General features: G+C 41.9%; 1 protein-coding gene across 2 annotated transcripts in view; it reads left to right on the top strand.

The window, feature by feature from the left end:
- FCHSD2 (FCH and double SH3 domains 2) overlaps positions 1-18923 on the top strand; it is a 136707-nt gene that overhangs the window by 46647 nt on the left and 71137 nt on the right. For both annotated transcript variants that reach the window (XM_035116187.3, XM_035116186.3), the window contains exon 4: positions 18185-18261. In XM_035116187.3, the coding sequence (XP_034972078.1) occupies positions 18185-18261 (77 nt within the window). The remainder of the gene's footprint in view (positions 1-18184; positions 18262-18923) is intronic.

The following is an 18923-nucleotide window of genomic DNA, read 5'->3' as shown; positions in this document are numbered from 1 at the left end:
GTTTTTAATCCCATCCCTTTCAAGGGAGCGAAGGAATTTCCTACTTCTAGGCTAGCACAATTATATTTTGAAGGTCCTCTCTGACATAGTTTTATAACTGCCTTTGTGAAATTATCCTCATGAATATTAATTAGGGGTCTGGGAATTGTGGGGGGGGGAGAGGAAGAAACCCCTCCAAACTTCAAAATGTTTTCTATAAATTAAGTGTTGTCCAGCATTCGCTAATGGTCCAGTTCACTTATGCAGAGCAATTAAATAATAATAATAATAATAATAATAATAATAATAATAATAATAATAATAATAATAGAAAATGGGAAAAGAGAAAGTTGCTGATAACCAATTATGGAAGATGATAAACTTCACTGATACTTCATTGCAGGAAGTTACATGAACCTCAGAAAATATAATTTCTATTTAGCAAATAGAAATAAAATAGAAATAAAAATACCTACTAAATGCATCCATTTATTTATTTTTTAACCTCCTGTGTAATGTTCCCCAGGTGCTTATTTGGCTAAGAAAGTGGGCTTACGAAGCTAGATCCGTTTGTACCTCTTTATAAAATGCAATATATTTTGATAAAGTAATATTTATAGTTGCTTTGTGCACAGTTTTTTTGTTTTTTGTTTTACTGTGGGGGGCACATTAAAATAGAAACTATACCATTTGGCTGCACGGATTTTCACCGCATCATTCTGACCTTTCAGTGTAGCCCCTGTTTGGTTTAGTCATTAACCCTCTTAAGAATGATAAAAAATGCTGCTGATCTTCAAAGCTGAATAACTGCATTACTTATTGCCAAACTATATTAAGACATCAAGTTGAAATCCAAACCACAAGTACTGTTTATATTTAAAGAGGTATACTATAATATTTCTAGCCTGCCCTTTCTCTCACATCAATATACTTTTATCTATGTTTACATGTACACCCAGTTATGTACGGGTCATGTCAGTAGATTACAATCGATAGCCAACTTCCTATGAACTGACTTCATGAGAAAGTATATTTGAGAAGTTCTTGAAAGGACACAAAAGTTCTGTCTAATCCATGATGTTTTTTGTCACCACTTCCTGATGTAATTGCGGAACGAATATGCATTGATGTGTCTCAGGTTAATACACTTTTATGATAAGGCAGCTTTTTAAGAGCTGCCTTTTGTACTTGGATAATGAAGGGTTTGCTGTATCATAAGCAATTGTTTGATGTGGTTCCTAGAAATGGTACAATGTCTCCCGCCTAATGCCACTTTTTCCGATAAGATTGCTTCATGAATGTTTAAATATAACATCTCTTTATGGGATATAGATTTTTGTCCTTTTTTCTGGCCTGGAATAATAGAGCATCCAAGCTGAGATGGTTAGAGATGCAGCTGATAAAAAATATAGGGGGTCTTTGTATAATACCAGGATTCAGGCCAAAGATTTTTATACTGGACCTGACAACGCTCAGGATGGCACACTTTTTGGCAGGCAGGGAAAATATTATTGAGAGAGAAGCTCTGTGGATCCTGGTTGGTGCCTTGCAGATGTTAGACTACAGCTCCCATTAGCCTTGACCTCTGGCTGTGGTGGCTGGTGCTGATGGGACAAACCTGGAGGGCACCATGTTGACTACCCCTGTTTTAGAATCAAGTGACTGTTTTAGAATCAATCCTAGGGCTGCATCAATAGGAGTATAGCGTCTAGATCGAGGGAAGTAATAGTACCACTGTATTCTGCTCTGGTCAGACCTCACCTAGAGTACTGTGTCCAGTTCTGGGCACCATAGTTCAAGAAGGATACTAACAAGCTGGAATGTGTCCAGAGGAGGGCAACCAAACTGGTCAAAGACCTGGAAACAATGCCTTATGTTTAGCCTGGAGAAGAGAAGGTTAAGTGGTGATATGATAGCCATGTTCAAATATATAAAAGGATGTCATATAGAGGAGGGTGAAAGGTTGTTTTCTGCTGCTCCAGAGAAGCGGACACGGAGCAATGGATTCAAACTACAAGAAAGAAGCTTCCACCTAAACATTAGGAAGAACTTCCTGACAGTAAGAGCTGTTCAGCAGTGGAATTTGCTGCCAAGAAGTGTGGTGGAGTCTCCTTCTTTGGAGGTCTTTAAGCAGAGGCTTGGCAGGCATATGTCAAGAATGCTTTGATGGTGTTTCCTGCTTGGCAGGGGGTTGGACTGGATGGCCCTTGTGGTCTCTTCCAATTCTATGATTCTATGATTCCATCCAGCTGCAGTGGTTAAAATTCTGGCAGCTAATTTGAAACTTCTGCGTCTTCTCCAATAGCTCCACATAAAACACATTACCGCAGGGGTAGCCAACATGGTGCTCTCCAGCCTCTGGAAGACTGGGAGCTCTCATCAATCCCAGTCCGTTGAGCATGAAGGCTGAGTAATTCAGTGGAAAGGTTACCAGATGATAGGTCACACTGGCTGAACGATCCTTCCCTAGGAATGGTTGGAGCTCATGAATCAACTGAAGCGGGTATCCAAAAGGTAACCAAGGCAGCAGAGACCTCCTGAGCCTCTAGTGACCATGCTTGGATCCAGGAATAATCCCAGTCTGCATACCTGTTCCTACATACAGTGGTACCTTGGTTCTCAGACTTAATCCGTTCCGGAAGTCTGTTCCAAAACCAAAGCGCACTTTCCCATAGAAAGTAATGCAAAATGGATTGATCCATTCCAGACTTTTAGAATACTAGTTACAGGTAGGTAGCCGTGTTGGTCTGATGCAGTCAAAACAAAATAAAATAAAATCCTTCCATTAGCACCTTAGAGACCAACTAAGTTTGTCATAGGTATGAGCTTTCGTGTTCATACCTATGACAAACTTAGTTGGTCTCTAAGGTGCTAATGGAAGGATTTTATTTTATTTTATTTTATTTAGACTTTTAGAAGCAACCCTTAAAACAGCAATTTTACATGGATTTTACTAATGAGACCATTGATCCATAAAATGAAAGCAATAATCAATGTATTGTACTATAAAATAAAATAAATAAGTAGTATTGTAGATTATAAAAATTAAAAATTATTATTATTTTCTTACCTGCACTGATGATAGTCATTGTTTGGATGGGGGGCTTTTATCCATTTCCGCAGTCACACGATCAATCAGTCAGTAGCTGAACTGGGTTCCACACAGTCACAAAAACAAATTAATTGAAAAAGCCTCAACAATAAATAGCAAAATAAATAGCAAAAACAAAAGCGCTAAATACAGTGGTACCTTGGTTCTCAAACTTAATCTGTTCCGGAAGTCCGTTTGATTTCTGAAACGTTTGAAAACCAAGGCACGGCTTCTGACTGGAGCAGACGCCCTGGAAACAATAGCCGACAGCCACATTGGACGTTCAGCTTCTGAAAAACGTTCAAAAACCGGAACACTTACTTGCAGGTTTTCGGTGTTTGGGAACCAAGATGTTTGAGAACCAAGGTACCACTGTACATTTTTTCACTCCACAGACTGCAGAAACTAACTCCTGGGCATAGGAACATCTAACTATAGTATTTCTGTCTTGTTGAGATTTAGTTTCTGCTTTTCGTCCCTCACCCAACCAGTCCATTACTGAATACAAGCATGTTATTTAGGAAGGTCTTCAGCAGAAGAACTTCTCTTCTCGTGGTGCATATGTTTTGGTTGTTTCCATTTTTTAAGATTTGAGAGTTGCTCTGTGTTGCTTTAGGAATACTTCCGCTTTTATGAAGGCAGTATTTTCTGGTGTGGTTTAATAATTTTTGTGAATTTAGTTTGTGTATCTTGAATTGTTGCAAGGCACTTTTGGGTTTTTTTTGGGGGGGAGGGAAGTAAGATGCAAGGTTTAAAAATAGATATAGTTGAGTAAACAAGTGACAACTGGGGACTGGCTGACGCATAAGTGAATACATAATATCTATGTTTGTCTTTAAGGTGGCACAAGACTCCTTGTTTATTTGCCACAGTGGAATAACCTCGATATCCTATTCTGGAAATGGTTACAAATTGTTAGATTACTTCCCCAAAAGCTAAAAACCCGTCTACCTTGTGTGTGCACATCCAGGGACTAGAAAAATCTGAAAGCAGTCATCTGAGTATGTCTCCCTTGAGTACACTGAAGACATAAGAGATTTTCATGATACCGTATCTAAAAATCTGACATTTCCTAATGTTTTTGCATGAGGAATGACTAATATTCTGAGCCTGGATGGCTGAATTTCTCCTACCTCTATCATGGTGATATTACCCTCTCTCCCCAGCAGCTTTTCCAGGAAGATCCTGTTCTCCCAGACTCAGTATGCTTACATTTCATATAATCATAAAACTGTAGAGTTGGAAGGGACTCCCAAGGGTCATCTAGTCCAACCCCCAGCAATGCAGGAATCTTTTGCCTAATGTGGGGTTTGAACCCATGACCCTGAGGTTAAGAGCCTCAGGGTCTACCAGTTGAGCTATCACAGTTTGTTTAGCCAAGGACCATCAAATTAAAAACCATGCCAGGATTCTAAAATTAAGAGCCATGTACATGTATGCATGCTGGTTTCAATCCAGGAGGCACTTTTTTCTTTGCAAAATGAAATTTATCCCAGAGCCTTGAGATAATCTCTCATTTTTGAATGGGAGAAGTGCCCTTTAGGGTAAGTGAGCACATTACTCTTCTTTGACTCTGCCACCCCAGATTAGACTTTAGCCCTCTTGGTTCTTGATGGGAGGGGGCCGTGTCAGGTAAGAAGCGGTGGAGCTTGCTCTCCTATTCTGGGCTACAGAGGGATGGTAGGGGCCAAGGTGACCCAGAAAGATGTGTAATGTGGCCCCTGGGCCTGAAGGTTACCCATCCTGGGACCTTAGGGTGAAGGATGGGTACAAAATATGAACATATTCATAACCCTTGGTTTAGGTGGCACTGTGGGTTAAACCACAGAGCCTAGGGCTTGCCGATCAGAAGGTCGGCAGTTCGAATCCCTGCGACGGGGTGAGCTCCTGTTGCTTGGTCCCAGCTCCTGCCAACCTAGCAGTTCGAAAGCACGTCAAAGTGCAAGTAGATAAATAGGTACCTCTACAGCGGGAAAGTAAACAACATTTCCATGTGCTGCTCTGGTTCGCCAGAAGCAGCTTTGTCATGCTGGCCACATGACCTGGAAGCTATACGCCGGCTCCCTCGGCCAATAACGCGAGATGAGCGCCGCAACCCCAGAGTCGGTCGCGACTGGACGTAATGGTCATGGGTCCCTTTACTTTTACCTTTACTGTTATTAAACCAAACGCCAAGCACAGAGCAAGCCAATATTCCCAATAGCAGCCACGAATGTGCCTGTTTTCAGAATGCAAGCTTAAGCTGTGCAAGTGTGTTCTGCTGTAAAAGTAGATTTTGTAAAAGGCGAAAGATTTATATGATCTGAAGAAAATGAAAATGATATACAGTATAGGTGGTATTTAACTCTGAGCAGATTAGCAAAGGAGTATAAATCTGAATCTGATGTGTGTTGGAAATGCAAAGAAGCAGAAGGAACATTTTGTCAAATGTGGTGGGCATGCAGAATAGTCAAAGAATATTGGGGAATGATATGCAACGAGATGAAAACAATGCTTTAAAGAGCACTCCACCCCAAACCAGAGGCACTCCTTTTAGGAATGGTGCAGACAGAGGTACCCAGGAGACAGAAAAGCTTATGCAACTATAGCAGCTCGGATTTTGTTAGCCAAAAAATGGAAGGTAAGAGAGGTCCCTAAGAAGGAGGAATGGCAACTTAAAATGATACAATATGCAGAGTTAGCAGGCCTAACCAGCAGATTAAGAGAGCAAGAAGATCACGTATATAAAGAGGTGTGGAAAACCTTTGTGGAATATTTGGAAAATAATTGTAAACAACTGAAAATGCTAGCAGGATTGAGGGAAATTAAATGGTTTCCCCCCCCAGAATATGCAGAAACTATGGGGAAATTAAAAGAACCATGAAAGGAGAAGAAGGGAAGCCAATGAATGTGGATTTTTAATGGTGGAAATGTATATTCGAAAACTTTAATAAAATAAATAAATTTTTAAAAACTAGAGTTTGGAAGCATTGTTTTCTAGACAGCTCAAACAAAAAGTACTTTAGTACTTTCAAAATAATGCAAACTTTGTTAGGCGATGAAATATATAGCCCAACACTGATGGGTTAAATTTGACACCCATATGGAAAAAATAAAGTAAGGAAATCCACAGTTAGAGCAGGGTGTTTTCACTTGTGGAAAGCTTGGTGGTATCACCCTTTCAGCTGTTGCTTTTTATGCCATTTAATTGTAAGGTCAGCTTTCTTAAAAAGCACCTTATGGTCAGTTCGGTATGTGAATAAATTGTAAGTTATTTTGATTTATCTTTGCACTCAGTGCAGAGTGCAGCTGACTTTGCAACTTGAATTGATAAATATTTTCAAACACATTTTTCCTCTGCCAGTATTTTGACACCTAACAATTCTATATCCTGGGGTGTTAAAGCTCGTTACCTTTGGAACTTGAATGCAAACACATCTGCAGTGATTACAAGTCTATCAGGTATTCAGTAATGTAGGAAAAAACAAAGGAGGCATTTTCTATTTTAAGAGAACCTCAGGGTTGCCTTGGCCACAGCTCTTTTAAAAGGAATCTTTTTAAAGTTGCTCAACTCTCGCTTTAGACTGACATAGCTCAAATACTTAAGCTGTTATAGTGTATTTTTTATAAGCATGTCCTCTAATCTATAAATATAAAAATGTAAAAATCGTAAAAGTGTGGGCTCCACTTTTCTCCATAACCGCTTGACCGCTTGTCCTGAAATTTTGACACAACGATCCAGCCCACTCCCCGAGTGTTCCTAGAAAAAAAGTCCCTCAGATCTCACACCTGTGCAGGTACAGACCTCTTTGTCAACAAAGTAAAACAGCGCCCTCAAGTGCATTTCCTCCCACAGTACACCCTCCCTTCCTGTGAAATTTACACCACACCCACAAACCCTGCCTCCACCACGAGATCCACCACTCACATCCATCCATCCAGCAGAGGTATTGAAGACCTCACCAGAACTGAATACAGGCCTTTTGCAGCAACAAGGCTCAACATTGCCAAGTGGAGGTAGGGGCCTGCCTGGGGGGGATGGGGCTCCCAAATAGAGGGCAGGGATAGGTAATGGGTCACAACAGGGTGGGGGGAGACACAGGGATGAAACCTGCCCTCTCCACAGTATCTCGCCTCGGCTCAGGGGGACTCTGAGGCTCAGGGGGATCTGAAGGGGGGCTATTACCCTCCATCTCACAGACTAACGCACAGCAACGCGTGCAGGGCCAGCTAGTCATATATGAAATGAAGGGAGCTTTTAAGGGAGCCTTTAAATATATTTTAAATTTGTTTCAGTGGAATTGGGGGGGAAACACTTGGGTTTCAGGGGGTGTATGAGATGCCTTCACACCATTGCTTAGACATATTTGTCTAGAAAGAACACAGATTACAAAAAGCACAAATAAAAAGGAGTCAGTATGTTAAATATCAGATCCAGGAAATACAGTGGTGCCTCGCTAGATGAATTTAATTCGTTCCACAGGTCTTTTCTTATAACAAAAAATTCATCTAGCGAATCCCATAGGAATGCATTGATTTTTTTTGGATTTTTTTCCCCCCATAGGAACGCATTAATTGAATTTCAATGCATTCCTATGGGAAACCATGATTCGCTAGATGAATTTTTCGTAAAACGCATTCGTCTAGCGAGGCAACCTCCGCTAGAAAAAAACATTTCGTTATATGGAAATTCCGTTAAGCAGGGCATTCGTTAAGCGAGGCACCACTGTAAGTGAAAAGCTTACACAAATGGTTAAGCACAAACTTCAGCTAATCCAGTGTAAAGCTCCAGTTGGGCATACCCAAAACAAGCATATAAACATCTGGCAAATGACAAGGTGTCAGCCTTTACTACCTGAATACCACCATTTTTTGGTAATATGTTGGCTTGGTTAAAACACATACACAAACACACACACACACACACACACACACACACACTGGAAATGAGCAGCTTTCCACTTAGTATTGATTCGTGATATGACCACTTAAAGATATGACATGAGAGGCTGGGTGTTGGGAATAGCAGTTCTCCCCCAGTATGACGAGGAACCATCCTTTCCCTGGCAATGGTTCTAGGATGATTTGATGGGCATCCACATCAAAGATGCTTCTGATGCTTTCTAATGTCCTGAATCCCCACACTGAGCAGCTGCCAACCTATAAGGCATAGTAGTACCAAAAGGAGGAACCTGCTTTTTGTAGCCTTAGGCTGACATTCTTCTTCAGTCTCCTATGAAGTTGCTCAACAATACCTGTATCTGCAGTTGCACTACAAATCAATAACTTCCCCCTTTTTTACTTGCTCCTTAAAAGGCGGGGGGGGGAGCAATGTATGTCACAGCAAATGATTCATCTAAAGGGGTTGTTTTTGGAGGATTTGAGAGACTTTCCATGATTTGCAAGAATGAATTGGAGGACATTGACATGATGATGCCTCCCTCTGGAACTGACAGGTATGGTCTTCAGAAACTTAGAATCGTAGAGTTGGAAGAGACCACAAGGGCCATCCAGTCCAACCCCCTGCCGAGCAGGAAACACCATCAAAGCATTCTTGACATATGCCTGTCAAGCCTCTGCTTAAAGACCTCCAAAGAAGGAGACTCCACCACACTCATTGGTAGCAAATTCCACTGCCAAACAGCTCTTACTGTCAGGAAGTTCTTCCTAATGTTTAGGTGGAATCTTCTTTCTTGTAGTTTGAATCCATTGCTCCAGAACTGGACACAGTACTCCAGATGAGGTCTGACCAGAGCAGAATACAGTGGTACTATTACTTCTCTTGATCTAGATGTTATACTCCTATTGATGCAGCCCAGAATTGCATTGGCTTTTTTAGCTGCTGCATCACACTGCTGAGGCATCTTCTTCTAAGGGAAGGAGATGTCCCACCTTCTAGATCTGAACTGCCTCTGTTTACAGTAGACTGAGTATTTTCTTGCTGTGGCTTAGTTGGCCACTGTGAGCAGGACTTAGGTTAGTGTGGATTCTGTTAGAATTTGGATATTCTGAAGCAAGAATATTACTGGTCTTTATTAAATTTACGTATTGTCTTTCATCCGAAGATCATGTCTGGTACTAGAAGCAAGTACAGAAGTACATTCAGAACATAAGAACACAGAGACTGGGGTGAAAGGATGACCAGCCAACATCAGCCAAGCAAGAGGGCAGGCAGAAAAGAAAGCTAGGAAAGTCAGTGTTAAAAAGAAATATAAAATACCATGCTGATGAAAAACAGAAGGTAAGGGTTCCTTTCACAGGCTAGCAGCAAGTCTTCTCTGAAGGCAGAAGTGGTTGAGCCATCTAAGGGGTGGGAGCTCAGCTGAATAGGATGGAAGAAGGAATGATTCAATATTCTCAACAAAGTCTCACTCACCACAGCTCAGTCCCCTGATCCTGACACATCCGTCTGGGAGACAGCACTTAATCTCCCCCCCCCCTTTTTGGTGGTAAAGTAGTTTTCATTTAATTTAAACTAGAATTTAATTTAAGACAGAATAGACCAGGGGTCCCCAAACTACGGCCCCCGGGCCGGATGCGGCCCAATTGATTGGCCTCCCAATCCGGCCCGCGACGCCCCCCGCCGCCTGCCGCCGCCGCCCGCTCTTACAGCGCGCGGCGCGGCGACGATCTTAAAAGTCAGCAAAAAATCGCCGAAAATCCTTTGTGCGCATGCGTATGGGCCTCTCCCGACCCAGAAGAGGTCATTTCCGATGCACTTCCGGGTCGGGGGAGGCCCATACGCATGCGCACAAGCGATTTTCGGCGATTTTTTCCCGACCATGTGCGTGTGCGCACGGGCGCGCACTCCCCCGCCCTCCGGCCCGCTGCGCGGTAAGTCTGGGGACCCCTGGAATAGACTTTCATTCTCATCTGGGTGGGGGTTCTGAGATGCCTGGAGGAAGGGTGAATCCTGAGGCAGTTGAAAAGTGTGGAAGAGTAAAGGGACTGATGACTTTATTAGGGATTAAAACTCAATGTGTGTCATGTTCTCTAGCCTCAATTTCCCATCTGGCATTGCCTGGAGACCTGTAGTCCTCTCCTGCAGGTTCCATCCAGGACAGAAGATGTGGCATTACTAGAGCCCTTAGATGTGGAGGGTGCCCCCTGATGTATTTCTTGCCCTTACACACTAAGAGCCAGTGACTGCAAAATTGGGCAATGGCCCTTAGCTGCAGTGGAATTAACTGCAGCTCCAGACTAGCCAGTTTTCAGAAGACAACCTTTGTATCTATTACCTTGCCTGTTGTGATCTGGCATAATCTATTTTCACTCTGCGCTATGTCACTCTATCAATGAACAGACACTAGACAATGCTGATTGGGTTGCCTCCGTTTGCATGCTTGCTGACACACTCAAAGAAACCTTAAAAGATTACAGAGGCCAGAATTACCCTTGCAGAAGCCATGCTGTTTCTGCCTTGGCAAGGCACATTCTTCCATTTGCTTGCTATGTCTATCCTTAATTGTGCTTTCCACCCATTTTTCCTAGAGCAGACATTAAGATAACCAGCTCATAATTTCTTGGATTCCCTCTGGGTCCCTTTTTCAGAAGGCTTTTACAATGCCCACTTTCTAGTCCTCTGGTCCAGAGGCTGATCTTAAAGACAAGTTACTTCTCCCCTGTTTCTTTATTTTTTTAAAAAAAGATCACCTTTTTTCACATTTTAGGACACATTTGAGAACTCTTCTATGGCTGCCACCCAGACTCAGGTTTGAATTTGCCAGCAAAGCCTAGAATTTCATCTCTTGTCACCACTCCTTGCCTCAGTTCCTCAATGTTTTCCTTCCTGAGAAAGTTCAAGCTCAGGAGTATTATTGTTGGTGAGAGGTTGGGACTGAGAAAGTGGCTCACCTAAAGTCACTGTATTCATGTTTGAGGAGCTATTTGAACCAGGGACTTAGTAACCTGTGTCTCAGTCGCTACACTAAACCTGTTCTGGGAGAATGTGGCCCCACATCAGAGATCCCCCTGGACCAGTCAAGAGTACTGTTAACCAAACCAATAAATAACCATTAATTTGGCTAGCTTGTATGTACTGTGTGGTACGGCAAAGTATTCAACATTTCATGATAGGTACTGTATTTATCATTGGACTTTGGAAAAGCACACACAATTGCAGCAATGCAAAAAAAAAATTCCACCCAGTTTTATATTTGTTTCGGGCTATTATAGAAGCAGTGTGTTGCAGAAAAGGATATCCGGAAAAGAAGTATGGGAAAAAATTCTTCTTTATTTTGCAGTGTAGATGTTATGTGAGAGATCTGGAGCACTTTATAATAAACTTTAAAAGGTTTCCCTGTGGAAGGCGCAAGGCCAAATGTATCAGATTTATAGTAGTTGACAGCATGGCTATTTTCCAAGTCTTGTTCAATGACCTTCCCGCTGCCCCCCTGGAGAGGGGCTTGTTTTCCTCACACTACCATCAAAGCTAACTCCCCCCCCCCATATGCTTTAATAAAAGAAATAATTGCATTTGGAACCACAGCGTGGTTCACCTGTTCCATTTTCATAACCCATATTTGGACTTGTTTGCATTTTTAAAAGAACAGATTAAGACAATCAGCATGGCTGGATTGGGTAGAGCAACAGTACAACACTCTCACCGATTCTGCCCCTGGCATTCACAAACTAAGAGTGGCTTCATGTGGTACCATCCTTTTTAGAATAGAATAGAATAGAATAGAATAGAATAGAATAGAATAGAATAGAATAGAATAGATCTTCATTGTCCCCTTGCGGGAACAACAAAATTTCTCAGTTGCTATATCAACTCAAATAGGACACTCCACATAAATTAAAATACTGATAAGCGCAATACAATACAGAACAATATAACAGATAAATAAGATGACTTCAGAGTCCAGGGTTTCCATTTAAGGCCAAAATTGCTCTAGGAAAGAAACTGTTCTTGAGACAGCTCGTTCTCGCCTTCATTACGCTATATCTCCGTCCCGATGGCAGGAGCTCAAAGAAACGATGACCAGGATGTCATGGGTCTCTTGATATATCCAATGCCTTTCTATGGCACCTGATGGTATAGATATGTTCTGAGGTATAGAATGAGCAACCAATGATACTCTCTGCTGTTTTAATAATTCTGCACAGCAGTATCCATTCCCAAGAAGTACAGGTGCAACTATGAATGGATTTCCTTGGAAGGTGGTGGACTCTCCTTCCCTGGAGGTCTTTAAACAGAGCTTGGGGTGGCCATTTGCCAGGGATTCTTTAGCTGTGGTTCTTGCATCTGCAAGGGGTTGGACTAAATGGCCCCTGGGCTTCCTTCCAGCTCCACCATTCTCTGTGTGCGCATAAAGCAAAAGGCCCAGCCCGTGAACTTCTCAAATGAGACTATTGGAGCTCCAGTCCGTTTCCATGCAGCTTCCACCACCGTTTTGTAACCCTTTCCTTTTATTACCTACCTTGGTCCTACTTGCAGAGAAGTGGCGGGGAGCCTGGGAGGATAATCTTGAAATCATAACAGGCTGTGTGACAGGAGTGCTTCCCTTTGCAACAGCAGGTGTGGCTGGATCCTCTGTAGGAGAACTCCAGGGTTCAGGCTTGAGAGGCTCTCTCACTTAAGAGTTTGGCTGTACAGTAAGCCTGTTCCTGGCAGTAGCAGTGCATTGAGTGGAGCACAGCCGCCAGTCTGGTGATCCTGCTCATTCAAGCACACTGCCCCGACCCCATCTCATTAAACAGCTGTGGTGCATGCTCACAGCCATGCAGCTACATGCAAAGGAATACGCAGCTAAGCACCGGTGCTTTGCTTTTTGTGTGTGTGTGTAAAGTTTGCTGTTATTATTTCATTTTGTAATGTATATAAGGGAAGGGAATGATTTAGTGTGGAAATTAGACAAAGCGGTCTATGGTCTTGAGCAAAGTGCTAAATGCTGGAACGATTGTATAAACACACAACTCTTAAATATTGGATTTAAAACAAGTATTGCTGATTCTTGCTTGTATACAAAAGGATCAGGCGATGATTATATATTGGTTCAAACTATTTTTATTACTCTGTTGCAATAGCATCTGCAGTTATTTGCGTGCTTTTAAAATATCCATTAGTAAGTCGTAATGGAGGAAACAGTACAGTCATACCTCATGTTGCGTCTGCTGTGGGTTGCGTTTTTCCATGTTACGAATGCAGCGGACCCAGAAGTGTTTACTTCTGGGTTTCTCCGTGCGCACATGCCAGAAGCGTTCTGCACGCTTCGCACATGCGCAAAAGCACTGCTTGGGTTGCAGACTTTTTGGGGTGCGAACAGCACCCCGGAACGGAACGGATAGGGTCCGCAACCCGAGGTACCACTGTATTGTAGTGTTTGGAGAGAGAGAAACCATTTCTTGAAGTTTTATCTTGGAATGTAGAAGAATATTGTTACTTCTGTAGAAAGAAGGCATTGAAAGAAGCATCTCTGCAGCTTTTTGCATAGCATTTGCAAAGGGGTGGTAGATTTGAAATTCACATTTCTCTAATGGACATCAGCCCATAATTTTGTGATAGGCAGCTTTATAAAATAGTCCCTTAAAAGAAAAATTTGTTGAGACTTCGATGAATAACTACAAAATTATGAAGTGGCTATACATATACATGTAAATTCACTCAACTAGAACTGGAACATTTTTACAAAATGCATTAAGCTGGATTTGGAAGAGGAACTGCTAACCAGAAATTTGGTTGTGCTTATTATATCAGAATTGCTAGCTGTAAATTGGATAATATTCAGTAAGCATCTCTTTCTCTTCATGATCTTTTTTGCAGTTCTCATTTTGGGATGGTGTGCACCCATTGGAGCTTTCTATGGAATCTTGACATTTAAAAGTTGTTTTATGGTTTGTAATCTGTAGAATAAATGAATTGTATGTTTTAATCGGTTAATCGGTTTCTTGGACGGATTTAGTCCTAGAAAGGAAAAGACAATAAATTAAAGATCTACTTTTTATTTTTAAAACTTGCCTAGAGAGTTGTGGGGAAAGATTAGGGCAGAATATTGCCAGTGCCCTGCATTTGCCCTTGAGAGTGTTCACTATAGCTCGGACCTGATGCTCACGTCTTTGAACAATTTGACCACCATATAATTCAAGATTGTCAGTTGACTGGAGCAGGCAGCCTGGTCTATTTCTGTGCCTTTTAACAGCAGCTTATTCTGTGAAAATCACCAGGTGAATCTTTTAATGGCATTATTATCAACTAATAACTTCAGCCAAAGGCACAAGAGCAGACGCTTGTCCAAAAGTTGGCAAACCTTGCTTTTACATATTCTCCCTCTCGAATTGCATCAGGTTTTCTATAAGTCTGGGAAATGGGAAATTTTCGTGGATAAGGTTTAACTCTTTGAAACATTAAATAGTTCAGAACTGTTCCCCATTTTGCCAGAGCATGCAAATGCAGGTAGGAAAACCAGAAAGAATATGGGTGTTGGTGATACAGGAGGGCAACAGTAAAAAACCTACATGGCAATGCTCTTTGGTATTCTGCAGTGGCGTTAAGTGATCCCTGAATATACTGCAAAGATGACCTTTTAATATCCTGGGTCTGGAGTCCTTAACTGATGCAGCAGTTACTTCTGTCTGTGATAAAATTGCTAAGTGCACTGAAGCAGCTCAACTAGGCTAGGGCAGAGCATTCTGCAATTTAAATTCCAGTCAGAGGGTGGCTTGGTTGCATCGAACAAAATGCATTATCTGGACCAGATAATTTTTCCTTAACAGTGGGGAAAGTTCATCACTTCTTTCTCATCTTTCCTCATATTACCCTTATTAGTCTGTAAAGGTGGAATATAAAAGCACAGGCTAGAAAGAGGAGAGCTCACTAATTGTATAGGAGGATATTTTCAGAGGAGCTGGCCTTTGGTACCCTTAACTTTCTACTTGACAGATGCATTGATCTTCAGCTCCCTCTCCCTCTTCCCCTTGTAATATGTGAAAGTTTAAGAATAATATCAGAGTACTATGGATGGAGAGGAACAAATGTATTTTTCCTATGACCAGTATAGAAGAGACCATGATTTCTTCTGCTATGAGTTTGTAAAACCTTTATCTGTCCATTGAAAAGAAAAAAAGTGGGGCAAGATAAGAAATAAAAAGCTGAGTTAAAACACATGCACATCATTTGTGCATGCACAGTCCATTTGCCTATGTGGGCATCACTCCCTTGCTTCCAAGCCCGGCACTGGAGTGGAGAGGGTGAGAGAGGGAAGGGATCTGGGGAGCATGTGAGTGCAGTGAAGGGGCAATGGTTATGCCCATCAACTGGAGGAGGGGCTGCTGGTACCCTAAAATATTTTATTGGGAGGCCAAAGAGCCCTAGGCCCCTAGGAGTTGGTGTCCTTGCCCACAATGGCTTCCAAAGAGCTGGGGAAGAGTCTTAGCTCAAGCAGAGAGGCTGCAACTGCAGAAATTATCCCTGGAGTCAGGTCTAAAGAGGAAGTATTTGGGGGAGGCGGGGGAGAGAGACCAAAGAGTTAAAGGATGAAAAAAAATTCCTCTTTATCCTTCCTGTCTTCTTTCCATTTTTCAAAGGCTTTTCACAGGTCTCCTCTTGTTAATTATATATTCATGTGAGTATCTAAATGCAAACGATGTGGCTGCTTGCTACTCTGCCAATACAATTTCTCCATTTGCTTTGTTCAACAATCTAAGAATTGCCTTGCAGGCAGGCAAGCAAGCAAGTAAGCCGTGGGCTGTTTCTCCAAAGCTTGTTTTGTTTTGCCAACATCTGCCGTGAGGTCGCCAAGCACACCATGGTTAAGCGAGGCTGCTAGGTTCACACTAATGCCAAACCATAGTTGGAACATGCCATGGTTCAAAAGCCAACAGTAAACTGGAGTGGCCTCACATCATGGTTTATTTATTTCCAGAAGAGAAACCAAGATTAATTTGTAGGGCTTGATTTGGTCATTCAAACAAACCACACCACATTTTGGCTAAATAAACCGGTGGCTTAGTGTTACGTTTGAACCATGCCTGTGTGAATTGCTGATCATAACTTAGGCTGGTGCAGCTGAAGAATATGATACAGTACATATGTGTCATGCTGTTCACAGCATTTGTGAGGATGGAGGGTATACCTGTCAGAACCATGAGGAGGAGGAAAGGGTTAAATCTACATGTAGCATTCGAAATGCAGGGCAGTGTCTGGCACAAAGTATTTAAGATTCTAAAAATGACCAATTAACATACTCAGGCATATATCATGGATCTCATGTATCTTTGAAAATTACCTTCCATTGAGTATTATGTGAGCAAACCCTCAGATTGAAATATTAGGGGGTCCAAAGGTTAGGCAACAGTACCTTTTAATTTCTAAATATGAATAAAATCCTCCCACCCCTGATTTTTTAGCCCGAATCTTTACAGTTGGACTAATTGGCATATGTACAATAATGGGATTTTGCCTTCATTTAAATATTACAGCCACGACTGTTTGAATTAAAAGGTTGCCAAGTGACCCACAAGCAAGTACTGAGCGCACTCCTGAGCCTCATGCTCTATGTAACTGTGCCAAAGGTTAAACTATTGGTAGATTTCCCAGTTGGAGCCAAACAGTGATGGTCTTTGTCTTGGGGACCTTTTGAGAGGAGAAGCAGCAAGTGTCCTTGAGAACAGAACAAGGAGGACCTTATAATATACTGCTTACTGCGAATACAAACCCACTGTACTAGTCTTCACTGGAAAAGAGATGCTTTTGCTGCCATTTATGGCTGCGCATGTGAAATCCCACCCACCACCCCAAGAAATGTGCAGGCCTTTTGACAATTTGGGTGAATGGCAGAATTTTTATCTAGGTTCAGTAGTGCAGAGTATTAGCTGGGTATATGTTCTTTTCAACCCTATTGCAAGAGATCGTGATTGGTCTTGCAATACTTCAGTTGCATTCGTGCCCACAGTAGTTGTGATAGTAATTTTCTGGGGTCTCCCACATCTAAGCCCCTTGGTCTTTCTACTGTACCGTATTGGCTTCATGTCATCTCCCCAATTCCTTGGCAACATGCCCACAAACCACTAAAAAAATTGGTCAAGCCACCATGGCACAAACAGAGTTGTGGAGGAAAATGTATTTTAAAAATCCAGAATTCTTTATTACAATAAAATAAACACTATACTTACAAACAACCCAGAAATAAATCCTTAATAGGCCAGTCCTGTACGGTATATTTTAATGTTAAGTCAAACACATTTCAACAGAAGGTCTTCAACAGTCGCCTAATATAACATCAGAAAAACTAAACAAATCTGTTTTTAAAGGAACTTAAGGTCAGAATAAGCAACCATGCATAAAAAACAGGATAGCAATATTCACCACTAAAGAGTCAAAAGAAGGGGGAAGTAAAGCATTTACTTCAAATTTCCATTATAAGCAGCCTTCCTGGATGAACTGAAAAATTTCAACCATCACTCATTAAATTAATTTTAAAATCTGCATTCACAAATCCAAAGCCACAAAAATTAATCTCCGTAAAACTTATTGAAGTGTTATTTATGGATACAATCTTTTGCAGGCCAATTATAACCTTCAACCAAATTTAACTCCATTCAAGCCTTTGGTATGTATACATGAAACCTTTTCCTGCTTCAGCCATAAATACAGTACTTTATATAAAGGCTGTGTTACCGAATAGCCATACACTACCTTAAAAGACATAAAGGATTTCACATATAATTATTTTATTGAAATAGTTGGATTTCTTTTACACAGATCACCAATAGTAATAAAATAGTGTTAAATACACAGCTAGAATTGCCACTGATGCTCTTCAGGAAAATCTCTCTGCAAGGTTACCAACTTCATTGAAATTGACAGCAAAAAGCAGTCTTGGGAGTGACAGGCATAAACACAATAGGCTTTCCATGAAACAAATGCAGCAACACAAGCTTTCATGCTACCAATATTTAACTCCTGTCGTGAATGTGCACCGTGAAGCATCTTAGTAGTCGTCAGTGCTGTGATCCACGAGGGGATGCTATGTCCTTCTTTGAGAGTGTAGATGGGTCTTGGGTTGCTGGTCCTGTTGGAAATTCAAATAGAGGGAATACAACACCTCCTGAAAAACCACATTTAATATTTTGGAGAAATGCCAAGAGTCCAAATTCATTTCTAAATAATTCTCTCTCTATCTCTCTTTTAAACAGGGCATTCAGAAATTGGCTAGTCAGTACTTAAAGAAAGAGTGGCCTGGAATAAAAGCTGATGATCGACATGACTTCAGGTAATTTCAGCAAGTTTACTTGCATGGCTGACGGCATTCCGTGCATAAGATCAAATGCTCTTTGTTTTCTTACAGATCTTCTATATGGACTTGGACCCCAACTTGGTTTCTGTGGGTAGGAGGCATCCCCAGGGCAGAATTCTAGAGCAAAGGATGCCCCTGCTGGTGGAATCAGGAGCAACTCTCCCTAATCCCCCCTTCCCCCTACAACGCTCGCATCCTCTGAAAACCTGCTCCAGATTTTGGTGCCCCTCCAGAATAGTGGGAGGAGCTGTGGCATGGGGCAGGAATTGAAGAACCTCTCTCCCTCCCACCCCCACCCCCACTCCGTCAGCAAAGTCTATGCTGGATCAAAACCTTTTGTGCATTGAATGAGCCCTTTGTCAGAGGCTAAATTTGAATCGAAGCTATTGAAATTATGAAGTTCCATGGCTCATAAAGTTCTGGGCCTAAATCAAAGTGCTGGTTTTGGCCCAGAAAGCCTTAAATGGCTCAGGGCTGCAATACCTCAAAGACTGCCTCCTCACATGAAGCGACCTGGACCCTGCAATCATCATCTGAGGCCCTTTTTGAGGGCTCTCAGAGAAGTCCAGGGGGCAGCAAAACAAGAATGGCCTTTTCTGTGTTGGCTCCCTGCTTGTGGAATGCTCCCCCCCCCCCCG

Source organism: Zootoca vivipara, chromosome 4 (genome assembly GCF_965207765.1).
Source record: "Zootoca vivipara chromosome 4, rZooViv2.hap1.1, whole genome shotgun sequence".
NCBI lineage: Eukaryota > Metazoa > Chordata > Lepidosauria > Squamata > Lacertidae > Zootoca > Zootoca vivipara.
The sequence above is the reverse complement of the archived record's forward strand: the minus strand, read 5'-3'. Positions and strand labels throughout refer to the sequence as shown.